This window comes from Panulirus ornatus, chromosome 35 (genome assembly GCF_036320965.1).
Source record: "Panulirus ornatus isolate Po-2019 chromosome 35, ASM3632096v1, whole genome shotgun sequence".
Classification (NCBI taxonomy): domain Eukaryota; kingdom Metazoa; phylum Arthropoda; class Malacostraca; order Decapoda; family Palinuridae; genus Panulirus; species Panulirus ornatus.
This window is the reverse complement of record NC_092258.1, coordinates 13,176,286-13,195,258: the sequence shown is the minus strand read 5'-3', so window position 1 is coordinate 13,195,258 and position 18,973 is coordinate 13,176,286. Positions and strand designations below refer to the sequence as shown.

Below are 18,973 nucleotides of genomic sequence, written 5' to 3'. Positions count from 1 at the left end.
TTTCCTCACTCATTCTCTCCATGTGACCCAACCATTTCAATACACCCTTTTCTGCTTTTTATTACCACACATCACTCTTACCCTTTCATAAATTACTCGATCAAACCACTTCACACCACATTTTGTCCTCAAACATTTCATTTCAAACACATCCACCCTCCTCCGCACAACCCTATCTATAGCCCATGCCTCGAAACCATATAACATTGTTGGAACGAATATTCCTTCAAACATACCATTTTTCCTCTCCGAGCTAACGTTCTCGCCTTCCACACATTCTTCAACGCTCCTAGAACCTTCGCCCCCTGGCCAACCCTGTGACTTACTTTCGTTTCCATGATTCCATCCGCTGCCAAATCCACTCCCAGATATCTAAAACACTTCAATTCTTCCAGTTTTTCTACATTCAAACTTATCTCCTAATTAACTTGTCCCTCAAACGTATTGAATCTAATAACCTTGCTCTTATTCACATCTACTCTCAGCTTTCTTCTTTCAAACACTTTACCAAACTCAGTCACTAGCTTGTGCAGTTTCTCACCCAAATCAGCCACCAGCAATGTACCATCAGCGAACAACTGACTCACTTCCCAAGCCCTCTCATCCACAACAGACTGCATACTTGCCCCTCTCTCCAAAACTCTTGCATTCACCTCCCTAACAACCCCATCCATAAACAAATTAAACAACCATGGAGACATCACGCACCCCTGTCGCAAACCTACATTCACTGGGAACCAATCACTTTTATCTCTTCGTACTCGTACACATGCCTTACTTCCTCGATAAACACATTTCACTGCTTCTAGCAACTTACCTCCCACACCATATACTCTTAATACCTTCCACAGAGCATCTCTATCAACTCTATCATATGCCTTCTCCAGATCCATAAATGCTTCATTCAAATCCATCTGTTCTTCGAAGTATTTCCCACATGCATTCTTCAAAGGATACACCTGATCCACACATCCTCTACCACTTCTGAAACCACAAAGCTCTTCCCGAATCTGATGCTCTATACATGCCTTGACCCTCTCAAACAATACCCTCCCATATAATTTCCCAGGAACACTCAAACTTATACCTCTGTAATTTGAACACTCACATTTGTCCCCTTTGCCTTTATACAATGGCACTATGCAAGCATTCCACCAATCCTTAGGCGCCTCACCATGAACCATACGTACACAAATATTCTCACCAACCAGTCAACAAGACAGTCGCCCCCTATTTTAATAAATTCCAGTGCAATACCGTCCAAACCTGCCGCCTTGCCGGCTTTCATCTTCCGCAAAGCTTTCTCTACCTCTTCTCTGTTTACCAAACCATTCTCCTTGACCCTCTCACTTCGCATACCACGTCGACCAAAACACCCTATATCTGCCACTCTATTATCAAACACATTCAACAAACCTTCAAAATACTCACTCCTCCTCACTTCACTACTACTTGTTATCACCTCCCCATTAGCCCCTTTCACCGATGTTCCCATTTGTTCTCTTGTCTTATGCTTTTTATTTACCTTCTTCAAAAACATCTTTTTATTCTCCCTAAAATTTAATGATTCTCACTCCAACTCTTAACTGTCCTCTTTTTCACCTCTTGCACCTTTCTCTTGACCTCCTGCCTCTTTCTTTTATACTTCTCCCACTAGTTTAAACTATTTCCCTGCAAAATTCGTCCAAATGCCTCTCTCATCTCTTTCACTAACAATCTTACTTCTTCATCCCACCACTCACTACCATTTCTAATCTGCCCACCTCCCACCCTTCTCATGCCACAGGCATCTTTTGCGCAAGCCATCACTGCTTCCCTAAATACATCCCATTCTTCCCCCATTCCCCTTACGTCATTTGCTCTCACCTTTTTCTATTCTGCACTCAATCTTTCCTATTACTTCCCCACACAAGTCTTCTTTCCAAGCTCACTTACTCTCCCCACTCTCTTCACCTCTTCTTCTTTTCTGAAAACCTCTACAAATCATCTCCTTCGCCTCCACAAGATAATGATCAGACATCCCCCCAATTGCCCCTCTCAGCACATTTACATCCAAAAGTCTCTCTTTCACACGCCTATCAATTAACACGTAATCCAATAACAGTCTCTGGCCATCTCTCCTCCTTACATACGTATACTTATGTATATCTCTCTTTTTAAACCAGGTATTCCCAATCACCAGTCCTTTTTAGCACACAAATCTACAAGCTCTTCACCATCTCCGTTTACAACACTGAACACCCCATGTACACCAATTATACCCTTAGCTGCCACATTACTCACCTTTGCATTCAAATCACGCACAACTATAACCCGGTCTCGAGGATCAAAGCTGCTAACACACTCATTCAGCTGCTCCCAAAACACTTGCCTCTCAAGATCTTTCTTCTCATGACCAGGTGCATAGGCACCAATAATCACCCATCTCTCTCCATCCACTTTCATTTTTACCCCTATCAATCTAGAGTTACTTTCTTACACTCTTATCACATACTCCCACAACTCCTGCTTCAGGAGTAGTGCTACTTCTACCTTTGCTCTTGTCCTCTCACGAACCCCTGTCTTTACTCCCAAGATATTCCCGAACAACTCTTCCCCTTTACCCTTCGTTTCACTCAGAGCCAAAACATCCAGGTTCCTTTCCTCAAACATACTACCTATCTCTCTTTTTTTTTCTTCTTCGTTACATCCCCACACATTTAGACACTCCAGTCTGAGCCTTCGAGGAGAATGAGCACCCCCCCCCCCCCCCCGCATGACTCCTTCTTCTGTTTCCCCTTTTAGAAAGTCAAATTACAAGGAAGGGAGGGTTTCTAGCTCCCCGCTCCCGTCCCCTTTAGTCGCCTTTTACGACACGCGGGGAATGCGTGGGAAGTATATATATATATATATATATATATATATATATATATATATATATATATATATATATATATATGCACCTGGGCATGAGAAGAAAGATCATGAGAGGCAAGTGTTTTGGGAGCAGCTGAATGAGTGTGTTAGTGGTTTTGATGCACGAGACCGGGTTATAGTGATGGGTGATTTGAATGCAAAGGTGAGTAATGTGGCAGTTGAGGGAATAATTGGTATATATGGGGTGTTCAGTGTTGTAAATGGAAATGGTGAAGAGCTTGTAGATTTATGTGCTGAAAAAGGACTGGTGATTGGGAATACCTGGTTTAAAAAGCGAGATATACATAAGTATACGTATGTAAGTAGGAGAGATGGCCAGAGAGCGTTATTGGATTACGTGTTAATTGACAGGCGCGCGAAAGAGAGACTTTTGGATGTTAATGTGCTGAGAGGTGCAACTGGAGGGATGTCTGATCATTATCTTGTGGAGGCTAAGGTGAAGATTTGTATGGGTTTTCAGAAAAGAAGAGTGAATGTTGGGGTGAAGAGGGTGGTGAGAGTAAGTGAGCTTGGGAAGGAGACTTGTGTGAGGAAGTACCAGGAGAGACTGAGTACAGAATGGAAAAAGGTGAGAACAATGGAAGTAAGGGGAGTGGGGGAGGAATGGGATGTATTTAGGGAATCAGTGATGGATTGCGCAAAAGATGCTTGTGGCATGAGAAGAGTGGGAGGTGGGTTGATTAGAAAGGGTAGTGAGTGGTGGGATGAAGAAGTAAGATTATTAGCGAAAGAGAAGAGAGAGGCATTTGGACGATTTTTGCAGGGAAAAAATGCAATTGAGTGGGAGATGTATAAAAGAAAGAGACAGGAGGTCAAGAGAAAGGTGCAAAAGGTGAAAAAGAGGGCAAATGAGAGTTGGGGTGAGGTGAGAGAGTATCATGAAATTTTAGGGAGAATAAAAAGATGTTCTGGAAGGAGGTAAATAAAGTGCGTAAGACAAGGGAGCAAATGGGAACTTCAGTGAAGGGCGCAAATGGGGAGATGATAACAAGTAGTGGTGATGTGAGAAAGAGATGGAGTGAGTATTTTGAAGGTTTGTTGAATGTGTTTGATGATAGAATGGCAGATATAGGGTGTTTTGGTCGAGGTGGTGTGCAAAGTGAGAGGGTTAGGGAAAATGATTTGGTAAACAGAGAAGAGGTAGTAAAAGCTTTGCGGAAGATGAAAGCCGGCAAGGCAGCAGGTTTGGATGGTATTGCAGTGGAATTTATTGAAAAAGGGAGTGACTGTATTATTGACTGGTTGGTAAGGTTATTTAATGTATGTATGCCTCATGGTGAGGTGCCGGAGGATTGGCGAAATGCGTGCATAGTGCCATTGTACAAAGGCAAAGGGGATAAGAGTGAGTGCTCAAATTATGGAGGTATAAGTTTGTTGAGTATTCCTGGTAAATTATATGGGAGGGTATTGATTGAGAGGGTGAAGGCATGTACAGAGCATCAGATTGGGGAAGAACAGTGTGGTTTCAGAAGTGGTAGAGGATGTGTGGATCAGGTGTTTGCTTTGAAGAATGTATGTGAGAAATACTTAGAAAAGCAAATGGATTTGTATGTAGCATTTATGGATCTGGAGAAGGCATATGATAGAGTTGATAGAGATGCTCTGTGGAAGGTATTAAGAATATATGGTGTGGGAGGCAAGTTGTTAGAAGCAGTGAAAAGTTTTTATCGAGGATGTAAGGCATGCGTACGTGTAGGAAGAGAGGAAAGTGACTGGTTCTCAGTGAATGTAGGTTTGCGGCAGGGGTGTGTGATGTCTCCATGGTTGTTTAATTTGTTTATGGATGGGGTTGTTAGGGAGGTGAATGCAAGAGTTTTGGAAAGAGGGGCAAGTATGAAGTCTGTTGTGGATGAGAGAGCTTGGGAAGTGAGTCAGTTGTTGTTCGCTGATGATACAGCGCTGGTGGCTGATTCATGTGAGAAACTGCAGAAGCTGGTGACTGAGTTTGGTAAAGTGTGTGAAAGAAGAAAGTTAAGAGTAAATGTGAATAAGAGCAAGGTTATTAGGTACAGTAGGGTTGACGGTCAAGTCAATTGGGAGGTAAGTTTGAATGGAGAAAAACTGGAGGAAGTAAAGTGTTTTAGATAGCTGGGAGTGGATCTGGCAGCGGATGGAACCATGGAAGCGGAAGTGGATCATAGGGTGGGGGAGGGGGCGAAAATCCTGGGAGCCTTGAAGAATGTGTGGAAGTCGAGAACATTATCTCGGAAAGCAAAAATGGGTATGTTTGAAGGAATAGTGGTTCCAACAATTTTGTATGGTTGCGAGGCGTGGGCTATGGATAGAGTTGTGCGCAGGAGGCTGGATGTGCTGGAAATGAGATGTTTGAGGACAAAATGTGTGGTGTGAGGTGGCTTGATCGAGTAAGTAACGTAAGGGTAAGAGAGATGTGTGGAAATAAAAAGAGCGTGGTTGAGAGAGCAGAAGAGGGTGTTTTGAAATGGTTTGGGCACATGGAGAGAATGAGTGAGGAAAGATTGACCAAGAGGATATATGTGTCGGAGGTGGAGGGAACGAGGAGAAGTGGGAGACCAAATTGGAGGTGGAAAGATGGAGTGAAAAAGATTTTGTGTGATCGGGGCCTGAACATGCAGGAGGGTGAAAGGAGGGCAAGGAATAGAGTGAATTGGATCGATGTGGTATACCGGGGTTGACGTGCTGTCAGTGGATTGAATCAGGGCATGTGAAGCGTCTGGGGTAAACCATGGAAAGCTGTGTAGTTATGTATATTTGCGTGTGTGGACGTGTATGTATATACATGTGTATGGGGGCGGGTTGGGCCATTTCTTTCGTCTGTTTCCTTGCGCTACCTCGCAAAAGCGGGAGACAGCAACATAGCAAAAAAAAAAAAAGAAATATATAATATATATATATATATATATATATATATATATATATATATATATATATATATATATATATATATATATATATATACATATATTATACATGAGTGGATGGGCCGTTCTTCGACTGTTTCCTGACGTTACCTCGCTGACGTGTGAAACGGCGTCAGAAACAAAGAAATGAACACATTCGCTCAAATCTATTCTCCAGCTGTCATGTGTAATTCACCGAAACCATAGCCCTCTATCCACAACCAGGCTCCACTGACCTTTTAATGGTCTACCCCAGACGCTTAACATGCCCTGGTTCAATCCACTGACAGCACGTCGCCTACTGAAAAACCTCATCGCCCCAACTCTATCACGAGGAAGCCTTCCACCTTCCAGCATGTTCAGGCGCCAAGCACTTAAAACTTATCAAATCCACCCCTTCATCTGAATAGCGGTCTCTCCTTTCTCCTTGCCCCCTTCACTTCCGACACATATATCCGACACATATATATCTCTTCACTCATTCTCTCCATATGTCCAAATCATTTGAGCACACCTTCTTCTGCTCTCTCAGACATACTTTTCGCATTACCACACCTCTTTCTTACAGTATTACTCTTAATCAGTCCTCTTCACATCACATTTAGTCCTCAAACATTTCACTAACACCATATCCAACCTCTTCCGTACAATCTCAACTACTGCCCATGACTGGCATTCATAAAATACCGTCGGAACTGCTATACTTTCAAACATGCCCATCTTCACTCTCCCAGACTGTGATCTTTCTTTCCACACTTGCCTCCCGAGAACCTCGTGCCCTCATCCACCCTATGCTCACTTCAGCTCCCATGGTTCCATTCACATGGTTCCATTTAGTCCTCAAACATTTCACTTCCACCATATCCAACCTCTTCCGTACAGTCTCAACTACTGCCCATGACTGGCATTCATAAAATACCGTCGGAACTGCTATACTTTCAAACATGCCCATCTTCATTCTCCCAGACTGTGATCTTTCTTTCCACACTTGCCTCCTAAGAACCTCGTCCCCTCATCCACCCTATGCTCACTTCAGCTCCCATGGTTCCATTCACTGCCAGGTCGACTCCTGTGTATCCAAAACACTTCACTTCCTACGAATTTTCTCCACTCAGTCTCTCGCCCCAGTTGTCTCTCCAATTCTAAAACTATTAACTTTGTTATCATTCACATTCACTCTCAACTTTTTTTAATTCCATACTCTCCGAAACTCAGAAACCATCTAATGCAGTCTCTCATTCGAATATGCCACCAGCACCGTGTCATTAGCAAACAAAAACTGACTCGCTTCCCAGTAACCCCGACCCCTGCCAGACTGAAGAGTTCCCCCTCTCCCTAAAAACACCAGCATTCACTTCGCTCACCATCTCATCCAAAAACAGACTGAATGGCCATGGTGACACCACACACCACTGCCACAGACCCACCGTCACCTGGAACCAATTACCCTCCTCTCTACCTACGTGCACATACGGCTTCCTCTCTTGCTGAAAACTCAGTGCTTCAGTGCTTCCAATAGTTTCCTCCTACACCATATATTTGTAACACCCTCTACAAAGCATCTCTACCCAACCTGTCATATGTTTTCTCCAGAACCGTAAATGCCACATATCAATCCCTTTGTTCCTCTAAATATTTCTCCCACACATTCTTCAAGGCAAATACCTAATCTGCACATCCTTCACCACTCCTGAAACTACACTGTTCCTACCCAATCCAATGCTGTGTTCTTTCAACCACCCTCTCCATCACTACTCTCACGCACAAGGTACATTCAACATACTTACACCTCTAAAATTCGAACATCTACCTCTGTCCCCGGACTCCACCTGCTCAAGTCTACACCTCAAGGGAAAAATCACCTTTAAGGAGGCTGTATAGTTGGGATTGCAGTCTCATCAAAGAACTTTTCACTCTAAAGAAGTCCACATTTCCCTGCTACTAGAAGTAGCGCAGTCTTGGGCTGCATGAGTCTCTAGATTTAGAGGTTCTGAATAACACTAGCATTCTTTCTTTAGAAAAAATCATGAGGTAATTACAATCAAATAAATGACTAATGGATAATAACTCCCACTAAACAAAACACCAACCATTCTAGGCATCACATATGACAACACACACATGACCTTCACTCTCCACACTAATAACATCAACATAAATGTAACCCATAAACCAAATGGCATCAGATTTGGGCAAGAAAAATCGCTCACCATCCTCTATAAACAATTCACCCAATCTCATTCAATCGAAGCTGATAACCACACACAATAGTACACTTAGAACAATCACTGGCTGCCTAGCAACCACAATATTCAACTCCACAATTAGTTACATAAACAAAGATAGACCAAAGAAACCCAAGTCTAAGGTGGTTTGGCCTTAACACAATTGAGAAAGACGCAGTCCCCTTAAAAGTAGTTAAAAAAAATAAAATAAAGCAAAGGTTTTCCCTCCCCACCTTCCGGTAGCTCGCCAGACGGGAAAAAGGTAGAAAAATAATACCTTGTAGGACAGTCAAAGGAAAAAAATACCTTGTAGGACCAACATGACTGAAGGAAATTTTCATAGGAAAGTCAAAAGTTAGAACGAACGTGAATATGTCACGCATCCCATCACCAATGACATGCATCCCTTTACGTTCTGTTAAAAGGACAATAATAAGAATAAACTTTGAGCTCCAACTTCGCGACCTACCATGTCTATAGTACTCCTGACGTGAAAGGTGAAAGGATGATACAATAATTCCATCATGTTCCCCTTAAGCAGGTGACGCGGGTTGTCAGCGTCGATACGTTACCGCAGCATGGCCGAGGCCATGCCAGTGGGTGAGAAGGTAGCATGATACATCACTACGTCATAATGATTGGTTAAAGGAAATATTCAATACCGGAGAGTGACAGGTGATGACCAAGGCTAAATGGGAACAGGATAACAATGTTGCTCTGGACAGCATATTCTGCGGGCTTGTTCCACGCGTCGATAATGTCATGAAACAAAGATCCTCCAAGCAGAGTCTCACCTCAATATGCCCTGCACTCGACTCTATGCAGCAGCACTAGACCCCTCCTACCCAAAACCACTCTTACAACTATCCCCCTACCCACAGATAGAAATAAAAAGCTTACCGCGGCCTCACGCTTCACTAACCTCTACTCACAATACCTCCAACTCGATAACAAAACATACTCACCGGATTGACCCGACAAGCACTAAACAACCGACCTTCCAAGTGTCTTAAACTCCAACCCACCAGATATACATCCATTAGAAACCACACTCCCCAGACACACACGAGTCACACCTTCCCGTCTTCTCCCTGGGCATCTCGCATCCACACAACGCTACAAACATCATTTCGTCACTCCTAAGAAACATCATGCTCACCATGCGCTCATACATCACAGCATTTCATCACCTATGGTTTTTTTTTTTTTTTTTTTTTCAAAAGAAGGAACAGAGGGGGCCAGGTGAGGATATTCCAAAAAAGGCCCAGTCCTCTGTTCTTAACGCTACCTCGCTAACGCGGGAAATGGCGAATAGTTTAAAAGAAAAAAAAAAAAAAAAAAAAAATATATATATATATATATATATATATATATATATATATATATATATATATATATATATATATATATATATATATTCCTATGAGTCCACGGGGAAAATAAAACACGATAAGTTCCCAAGTGCGCTTTCGTGTAATAGTCACATCATCAGGGGAGACACAAGAGAGAAATATAACAGTCAGTTGATATACAAAGAAAAGACGTAGCTAGGGCACCATTTGGAAACATGTGATTGTCCAAGACAGACGAGCGTATCATAAACTTATTATGTGGACAAGAAGGTGAATTGTTTACATATTTTATCAACAATAAAGTTATTCAATTTGTTTAGACCTTCACTAATATTGAGATTATTTGTAGTCCAGAGTTTATTAATGATGAGTTTGAGGATATATTCTATTGGATCTAAGTTAAAGTACCCTAGATCTTTTTATAGAGTTGAATCCAAACCTCCCATTGACACCAAGAATCTTTTATTTCTCCCTTTCAATAATAATTTTACTTTACCTCACATGTTGCTTCAGTCCTTTAATGTAAATGTTGCTTTCAGTGACAATAATACAATAAAGAATATCTTAATAAAGGAACTCACCAGAAAATTCTCCTGGGTGCATCTATAATGTGCCATGTAGAAATTGTGATAAGTTTTATGTTGGGCAGACTGGTAAGGATCTTTCTGCTAGACTTGAGCAACATGAATATAGTATAAGAATGGGACAAGAATCAAATGCCTTGTTTAATCACGTTAAAATCAATTATCATTGTACTGACTGTAGTAATGCCATATCACTTATTAACTCTAACTCTATTACCACGAGAAATATCATTGAATCTTCTATTATCTAATACACAAAGAATTGCAATGTTAATATTAGTGATGGTCTATACAAATTAGATAACTTTATTGTTGATAAAATTTGTAAAATGAGAGTTTATGAACGCTCGTTGTATGTCTTGGACAATCGCATGTTTACCAAATGGCGTCCTAGTTACGTCCCTTTGTTGTATATCATCTGACTTATATTTCTCTCCTGTGTCTCACCTGACGATGTGATTACTACACTAAAGTTCACTTGGGAACTTATCGTGTTTCATTTTCCCCGTGGACTCTTAGGAATATACTTGATCACGCGCAAAATTGTAATCCTTTCCAATATATATATATATATATATATATATATATATATATATATATATATATATATATATATATATATATATATATATCCTGGGGATAGGGGAGAAAGAATACTTCCCACGTATTCCCTGCGTGTCGTAGAAGGCGACTAAAAGGGGAGGGAGCGGGGGGCTGGAAATCCTCCCCTCTCATTATTTTTTTTTAATTTTCCAAGAGAAGGAATAGAGAAGGGGGCCAGGTGAGGATATTCCCTTAAAGGCCCAGTTCTCTGTTCTTAACGCTACCTCGCTAACGCGGGAAATGGCGAATAGTTTGAAAGAATATATATATATATATATATATATATATATATATATATATATATATATATATATATATATATATATTTTTTTTTTTTTTTTTTTTTTTTTTTTTTATACTTTGTCGCTGTCTCCCGCGTTTGCGAGGTAGCGCAAGGAAACAGACGAAAGAAATGGCCCAACCCCCCCCCCCCCATACACATGTACATACACACGTCCACACACGCAAATATACATACCTACACAGCCTTCCATGGTTTACCCCAGACGCTTCACATGCCTTGCTTCAATCCACTGACAGCACGTCAACCCCTGTATACCACATGACTCCAATTCACTCTATTTCTTGCCCTCCTTTCACCCTCCTGCATGTTCAGGCCCCGATCACACAAAATCCTTTTCACTCCATCTTTCCACCTCCAATTTGGTCTCCCTCTTCTCCTCGTTCCCTCCACCTCCGACACATATATCCTCTTGGTCAATCTCTCCTCACTCATTCTCTCCATGTGCCCAAACCATTTCAAAACACCCTCTTCTGCTCTCTCAACCACGCTCTTTTTATTTCCACACATCTCTCTTACCCTTACGTTACTTACTCGATCAAACCACCTCACACCACACATTGTCCTCAAACATCTCATTTCCAGCACATCCATCCTCCTGCGCACATCTCTATCCATAGCCCACGCCTCGCAACCATACAACATTGTTGGAACCACTATTCCCTCAAACATACCCATTTTTGCTTTCCGAGATAATGTTCTCGACTTCCACACATTTTTCAAGGCTCCCAAAATTTTCGCCCCCTCCCCCACCCTATGATCCACTTCCGCTTCCATGGTTCCATCCGCTGACAGATCCACTCCCAGATATCTAAAACACTTCACTTCCTCCAGTTTTTCTCCATTCAAACTCACCTCCCAATTGACTTGACCCTCAACCCTACTGTACCTAATAACCTTGCTCTTATTCACATTTACTCTCAACTTTCTTCTTCCACACACTTTACCAAACTCAGTCACCAGCTTCTGCAGTTTCTCACATGAATCAGCCACCAGTGCTGTATCATCAGCGAACAACAACTGACTCACTTCCCAAGCTCTCTCATCCCCAACAGACTTCATACTTGCCCCTCTTTCCAGGACTCTTGCATTTACCTCCCTTACAACCCCATCCATAAACAAATTAAACAACCATGGAGACATCACACACCCCTGCCGCAAACCTACATTCACTGAGAACCAATCACTTTCCTCTCTTCCTACACGTACACATGCCTTACATCCTCGATAAAAACTTTTCACTGCTTCTAACAACTTGCCTCCCACACCATATATTCTTAATACCTTCCACAGAGCATCTCTATCAACTCTATCATATGCCTTCTCCAGATCCATAAATGCTACATACAAATCCATTTGCTTTTCTAAGTATTTCTCACATACATTCTTCAAAGCAAACACCTGGTCCACACATCCTCTACCACTTCTGAAACCGCACTGCTCTTCCCCAATCTGATGCTCTGTACATGCCTTCACCCTCTCAATCAATACCCTCCCATATAATTTACCAGGAATACTCAACAAACTTATACCTCTGTAATTTGAGCACTCACTCTTATCCCCTTTGCCTTTGTACAATGGCACTATGCACGCATTCCGCCAATCCTCAGGCACCTCACCATGAGTCATACATACATTAAATAACCTTACCAACCAGTCAACAATACAGTCACCCCCTTTCTTAATAAATTCCACTGCAATACCATCCAAACCTGCTGCCTTGCCGGCTTTCATCTTCCGCAAAGCTTTTACTACCTCTTCTCTGTTTACCAAATCATTTTCCCTAACCCTCTCTCTTTGCACACCACCTCGACCAAAACACCCTATATCTGCCACTCTGTCATCAGACACATTCAACAAACCTTCAAAATACTCATTCCATCTCCTTCTCACATCACCACTACTTGTTATCACCTCCCCATTTATATATATATATATAGAATATATATATATATATATTCTTTCATACTATTCGCCATTTCCCGCGTTAGCAAGGTAGCGTTAAGAACAGAGGACTGGGCCTCTGAAGGAATATCCTCACCTGGCCTCGTTCTCTGTTCCTTCTTATCTCTGGGGATAGGGGAGAAAGAATACTTCCCACGTATTCCCTGCGTGTCGTAGAAGGCGACTAATAAGTTTATGATACGCTCGTTTTTTTTTTTTTTTCCAAGGGAAGGAACAGAGGGGGCCAGGTGAGGGTATTCCAAAAAAGGCCCAGTCCTCTGTTCTTGGCGCTACCTCGCTAACGCGGGAAATGGCGAATGGTTTGAAAGATATATATATATATATATATATATATGTATGACAATCTTTTTTCATGTTAGAATTATGGGAGTCAGTTTGATGTTAATCGACAGAAACTATAATGGGAACCGAATAAATCAAAAAAAATTCTCATATTCATCATGCGAGGCTGGTGTTGGCTGTGGGTCCTGGACGGGTGCCATCTTCGTCCGTCATGAGATGGGGGGTCGCTGCCCCTGAGCCTGGGGTCCGCCGAGGGACACGGGCCCAATATTATTATTTTCATCTAAATAATCAATGCTAAAATATACCTCTTGATACTTAATTTACGTATAAAAAGGTATTGTCAAATAATAACTGCTACTGCTGATGTGAGTTTGTTTCTGAACTCACTGCTGCACTGATTGAGGATCTTCATAATTCTCAGAAAACTTTAATGAAAACGAGAGAAATGGCGGAGCCCGTCATGGTTGTTGGCCCGGGACGTCTCCGGCATCTTGACGTCATGTTCATAAAACCGAGTTTCTGAAAAATAGGTCAGCAATCCGTCCCAGAATCATATCATGTCTGCCTTATATGTCGGTGTGGACGCATATAGGTTACACACGTATCCAGGATTGGGTCAAGGACGAATGACACATTCGCTAAGATGATAATGAAAAGCTCAAAACCAGAGTGATATGTACGGATATGAAAAGAACTTAGCTCTTTTTGAGTTATTTGGATGTCATATTTAACCTTTGATATAATTCAAATTCTCACATATCTTATCATAGCTGTTGTGCTGGAGTAAGTTTATCAAAGAGTACTGAGACTGTTTTTGAGTGAGTGTACTTATTCATATCTGATAACGTAAAACTGCTAATAATTGTAATCATGGAAATTTTCTTTAATGAAACATTGACATGATTTTTTTTTTTCAGACAGAAAACGTCGTTAACATTATCTGTCATGTTTAGAGAAAGTGGTGAAACAGACACGGTTCTTTTTTTCAGTGGTCACATACATACATACATACATACATATCTAATTTTCCTTTCGAGGGTCTAAAAAGATTAGAATAATTATGGAATTATACTCTAACATTATTATGAAGTTCATTGTATACTGTATACCTCATGATCAGCATCCCCCCCCCCCATCCAGTGGACACCCCCGAAATATGTAGGTAATGTCTGCGGTACGAAGTGGTTTTGTACGACTCACGGACGCCTGGCAATGATCATGGGAGGGTATAGACAGTTGATTATTACGAAAAAATGACTGTGATCGGTGAACTGTACGATGAGCCAGACGAATGAATAGCACAGACTAATAGGTAGTGACGTATATTGGCTGTGACATAATTAGCTGAAACAAAGAACTATCGATGAGGAATTATTGACCACAGCGCTTGAAAGACAAACTGTACTGACCGAACGACTTTGAGAAACAGATTAGGCAAATGACTGTGGCAGACGAATGGCTGTAACAGCCTTTGGGATACATAAGTCAACGATCATCTACGACCGAACAAAATAGCGTAAAATACAAAATGGCATCTGTCTCATCTGTTGAGGCCAGCTAGTAATATCTCAGTATATGTTTAATCAACTGGATGGAAAAGATTTGTTCATACCGCTCCCGGGGTCATCAGAGTTGGTGTCTCTGGGATATTAGATATATAGGAGGGAAAATTAGAATGATACACTGTGTCACTGTCGATAGGTTCGTGTCATCGGGGTCGGTGACGCGTGGTGCAGGGTAGTGCGTGCGTTCGTGGACGGAGGAGTGGGGGAGGATGGGAGGACAGTGAGGCTGGGTACTGCCGCTCATCACCCTGGTCTTTAGTTGGTTAGTGTCCGTGGCGGGAGCAGCAGTAAACTGTCGCTCATAAACGTAATTACGATGTAGTAAAGCACGGTTGAGCTTTCATATGCAGTCTACGCAAACAACAAGAAGTGGCAATATCTCCGACTTGCAGAGTTGTCGAGTGTCAGCGGCAGTACAGTGACGTTATCATAATTAAGTGTTGCCTTAAACGTACGTCTGTTGTATACTTCCTTCTAAACTACTGATCAGCATCCTTGCTCGGAGGTGCAGCCAGGGGAGTGTTACGGGGGTCCATTCTTTACCCCGAAGTGACTTTTTAGAAAATGAATTACTACACAGAATATGGTTTCACGAATGCTAATCTGTAAAATGCTGACCATACGGAATGTGGTGCAGGCATGTAATTCAAACTGAAGTAGTTCATGGTCATACACGACGCGGATAAGGGAATGGCTTACGGCTAGGGTAGAGTCCTCTATAATTCGTATAGGTTAAATCTGTAGGACGACGAATATGATATTTTGGACAATTGCCACTTTGAAGGAACTATATATGCTAATTTCCAGGTGAGGCAAATTTATCAGCAGTGTTGGCATTACGCTAAACTTCAGAATATCATATGCTGGAAAGCTGACACACGGCTTCAACACAACCAGGATTACAACTCAATATAAAGTAACTGTCAAGTCTCTGTGATTACTGAGTTGACATGTTTGAAGTCTTCAGATCTCTTTCTAATACAGGAAAATGAGAAGACATATTTTGAAAGTGACCCACTGAAAGATCGAAATGATAGTTCCCGAGATAAATCATAACAATTGTAGAGGCCACTGTGGGGGGGGGGGGGGGGGAGGTTCAGCCCCCAACTTTGGGTGGGACTGTAACAGGAGGGGGTGACGTCAACCCATGCATGTTTTTGTGGGGTTTGGTTGCAGTGTTCTTTTCATTATCTCCCACTGGTATCGTCTGTACCTTCGTCCTTATAATGTTGATTGTTTCTTTATGTAATGCACGTTGCATTCACTGTTTGGTACTGAATAATATGAGTTTGATTTCCTTGACGTGAGAATGTCATGGTAACGTACCGAGAAAGAGCGGTATTCCTCTTATCGTCGTCAGATTAAAGGTACTGTAAATACAAGTGTCAGTGTGACTTTCATTATACACTTAACGAAGTTATGTTGTCAACCGATTTCTGATAAGAAAGTTTTCCAGGTTTGATTTGATAATCACTTTTTTTATCATGCTACTTTTGCTTTGTTGATAAGAGATAGAATTTAATGCCATAACATGCTACTGACAGCTTAAACTACGTCAGAACATCGAATTTAATGCCATAACATGCTACTGACACTTTAAAGTACGTAGAACTTCACGCTGTACATAAACATATGAACCGCTACAAGAAAGATTTTAGGAACCTATTTTACTTCTTATGTGGAACTTGGTGTGTGATAACAGATAGTACTAGAGACCAGAGGAACACCAAGACATGAATGTGATGGAGGTGTTGACGGGGCTCACCAGTCACACCTGGACGCTGTTCGTTGCTGCTGTCCTGCTTTATGTGGTGTGGTGGGTGCAGAAGCGGCGGCATCAACACTCCGTCTTCGCCCGTCTGGGTATCCCCTTCGTCCCGCCCCACCTCATCTACGGCAGCAACCACGTCTTGCGGGCACCCGGGGCCCTCGCCACCGATATTATAGCCAAGTGGACCAAACAATATGGGAAAGTCTTCGGCTACTACGTCGGATGGAGGCCTACGCTCGTCGTGGCTGACTTGGACCTTGTCAAACAGGTTCTCATTAAAGATTTCAACAACTTTTCGAACCGACCCAAGTTGGTGATCGACGCCCAACCGGTTGTCGACACCGTCGTTGGGCTTCGGGACCAGCGTTGGAAAGACGTGCGGGCAGTCCTTGCCCCGACGTTCTCCATGGTGAAGATGAAGCACATGGCGGGGATCATAAACAGGAAGATTGATCAATTGATGACCATAGTGGAGGAGAAGACTGCACAAGGTCAGCCAGTGGAGTGGTACTCGACCTACCAGGGCCTGACGCTGGATGTCATTAGCGAGTGCGCCCTCGCCATGCAGACCAACTGCCAACGTGACCAAGAGAAAGACGAGTTCTTGGTGGCTGTCAGAGAGTTTCTGCAAAACGCCGTCAACCCAGCCATCCTTCTGGCGCTGTACTTCCCCGTTTTTGCCAGCTTGCTGAGCTTCGTGAGCAACAAGCTGGCCGTGTCGGGCAGGATGACACAGATGATCGTCAACCACCTGAAAAAAGTCATCGCCATCCGTCGCAAAGACCTGGAGACGAGGTACGTCGATGTGTTGCAGCTCATGCTGGAGGCTGCTCAGTCGCGCTACAGCCAAGCCGACGGCCAAGTTGCCAACGGTGCGGCCGAACCCGAGGCAGCGAAGGTGAAGCCACGACACACGTTGCTTACTGATGCCGAGATCATCGCTAACGCCTGGGTCTTCATGCTGGGTGGATTCGAGACGACGGCCAGCACCCTCACCTACACTACCTATCTACTGGCTACCCATCCTCAGGTGCAGGATCGACTTTACCAGGAGGTGTGTGACGTCGCACAGGTGAGTTGACGCACTGTTTCTTACTAGTCTAGTTGTATAAGTCTTCTCCACACCCCTCCTCCCCAGAGCTGAGACGAGATTAGGGCTTCGGACACCACCATGCGGGTCGAACATTTAGTTAGGGGTACAGAGTCCTGCAATACATCCTTTAAATTCGCGTAGTTTGTGCAGGGATGAGTGATCCTGATTCATAATGCACTGGCTTGGTTTCGTTTCCCGGGGCACAGCTCACCCAACTCTCCATCCCCTTCCTTTGGTTGAAATGTGAAGCGGCAACAACCTCGGTGTGGGCAGAGCATCACAGCACTGGTAAACACTGCCCACTGGCAGAACTCAGAGCGAAATTCGCAATTTCTCGTCCGGAGACATTGTCTTCACTTACGGGATCAACGAGTCTACTGGAGGATGATGGTATAGATAGTTCCAATGCTGTGTTTGGCTGAGAAGTTTTTGGTGTGAACCCCTTTTACATTGTCCCTTTTTATCATAAGGGAAATGTTGGCAGCGGGTAAACACTGGTTGTGGGATAATAACTGTGGGAACCAATACGTCCTCACTCCGAGTGAATTTATCACACTTTTCCTAGAGGAATAGAACACACACACACACACACACACACACAAAGACGAAGAGTTCACTACATGATTAAATATACAATAAAATGGGACAACAGTACAAAGGAGAATCAACAAAAAACCTTGTTAAAATTTATCTACACAAAACGATAATTTAACTCTGGAATACGACGGTGGCTTTTTCCATTTGCTCACAGACCCTTTGTATACACCAGCTTTATACTTTTCAATTGCCAGGGTCATTAAGGCCGTCAACGTCAAGCTACATCCACCATCCGTAAAATCTTCAGCGCCTTCGTCAGGTGTTGAGGATTATTCCAAGATCACAAAGAACTGGGTTTATTCATAAGTTCAGTTCCAAACCATGTTTTATCGATCTACCCACATCTACCCACTGAAACTGCATTAGCCCGTCCTACCGTTACGATTCAACTGACTGTTTCCCATTAGGATGTACTAAACCGAACTGGACATGATTATGATAAATAATTAGAATTAAACTGAAGCATCATTCTTCCACCAACCATACATATGGCAACATTTTGTCATTTTTACTATAAGCAGACACATAACAACTTTAACACACTTTCTATATGTTTCATGTTGATTTTTGATCTTGCTTCATTCTCACCATTATTCCTATACTAACCGATCTGTTGTATAACTCTAGAGGGAACTAGTGTTTAACTCACAGGGTGTAACTCTCGTATGCATGACGTATTCAAAGATAATAGGATAAGCCATTCCTCACTTTCGGAAAAATGAAATTCTCTCACTCTATGTCGTGTTAAATGTCCAAATGCAGCTTCAGCTTGCTGAAGTTTATCCTGTTCTTTCAGGAATCTATAACATTTATACATTCATTTAACTATTAATCAGT

At 42.5% G+C, this 18,973-nt stretch overlaps 1 protein-coding gene across 10 annotated transcripts in view; it reads left to right on the top strand.

Moving 5' to 3' along the window:
* Positions 1–14,828: 14,828 nt before the first annotated feature.
* LOC139760174 (cytochrome P450 3A30-like) overlaps positions 14,829–18,973 on the top strand; it is a 48,841-nt gene continuing 44,696 nt past the window's right edge. For 2 of the 10 annotated variants that reach the window (XR_011715268.1, XM_071683097.1), the window contains exons 1-2: positions 14,935–15,126; positions 16,132–17,518. Coding sequence is in view for 9 of the 10 variants with exons in the window: in XM_071683097.1 (XP_071539198.1) it covers positions 16,409–17,518 (1,110 nt within the window). In the remaining variant the exon portion in view is untranslated. Of the gene's footprint in view, positions 15,127–16,131; positions 17,519–18,973 lie in introns of all 10 variants that reach the window. The other 8 variants (XM_071683107.1, XM_071683101.1, XM_071683102.1 and 5 more) reach the window with 8 other exon arrangements.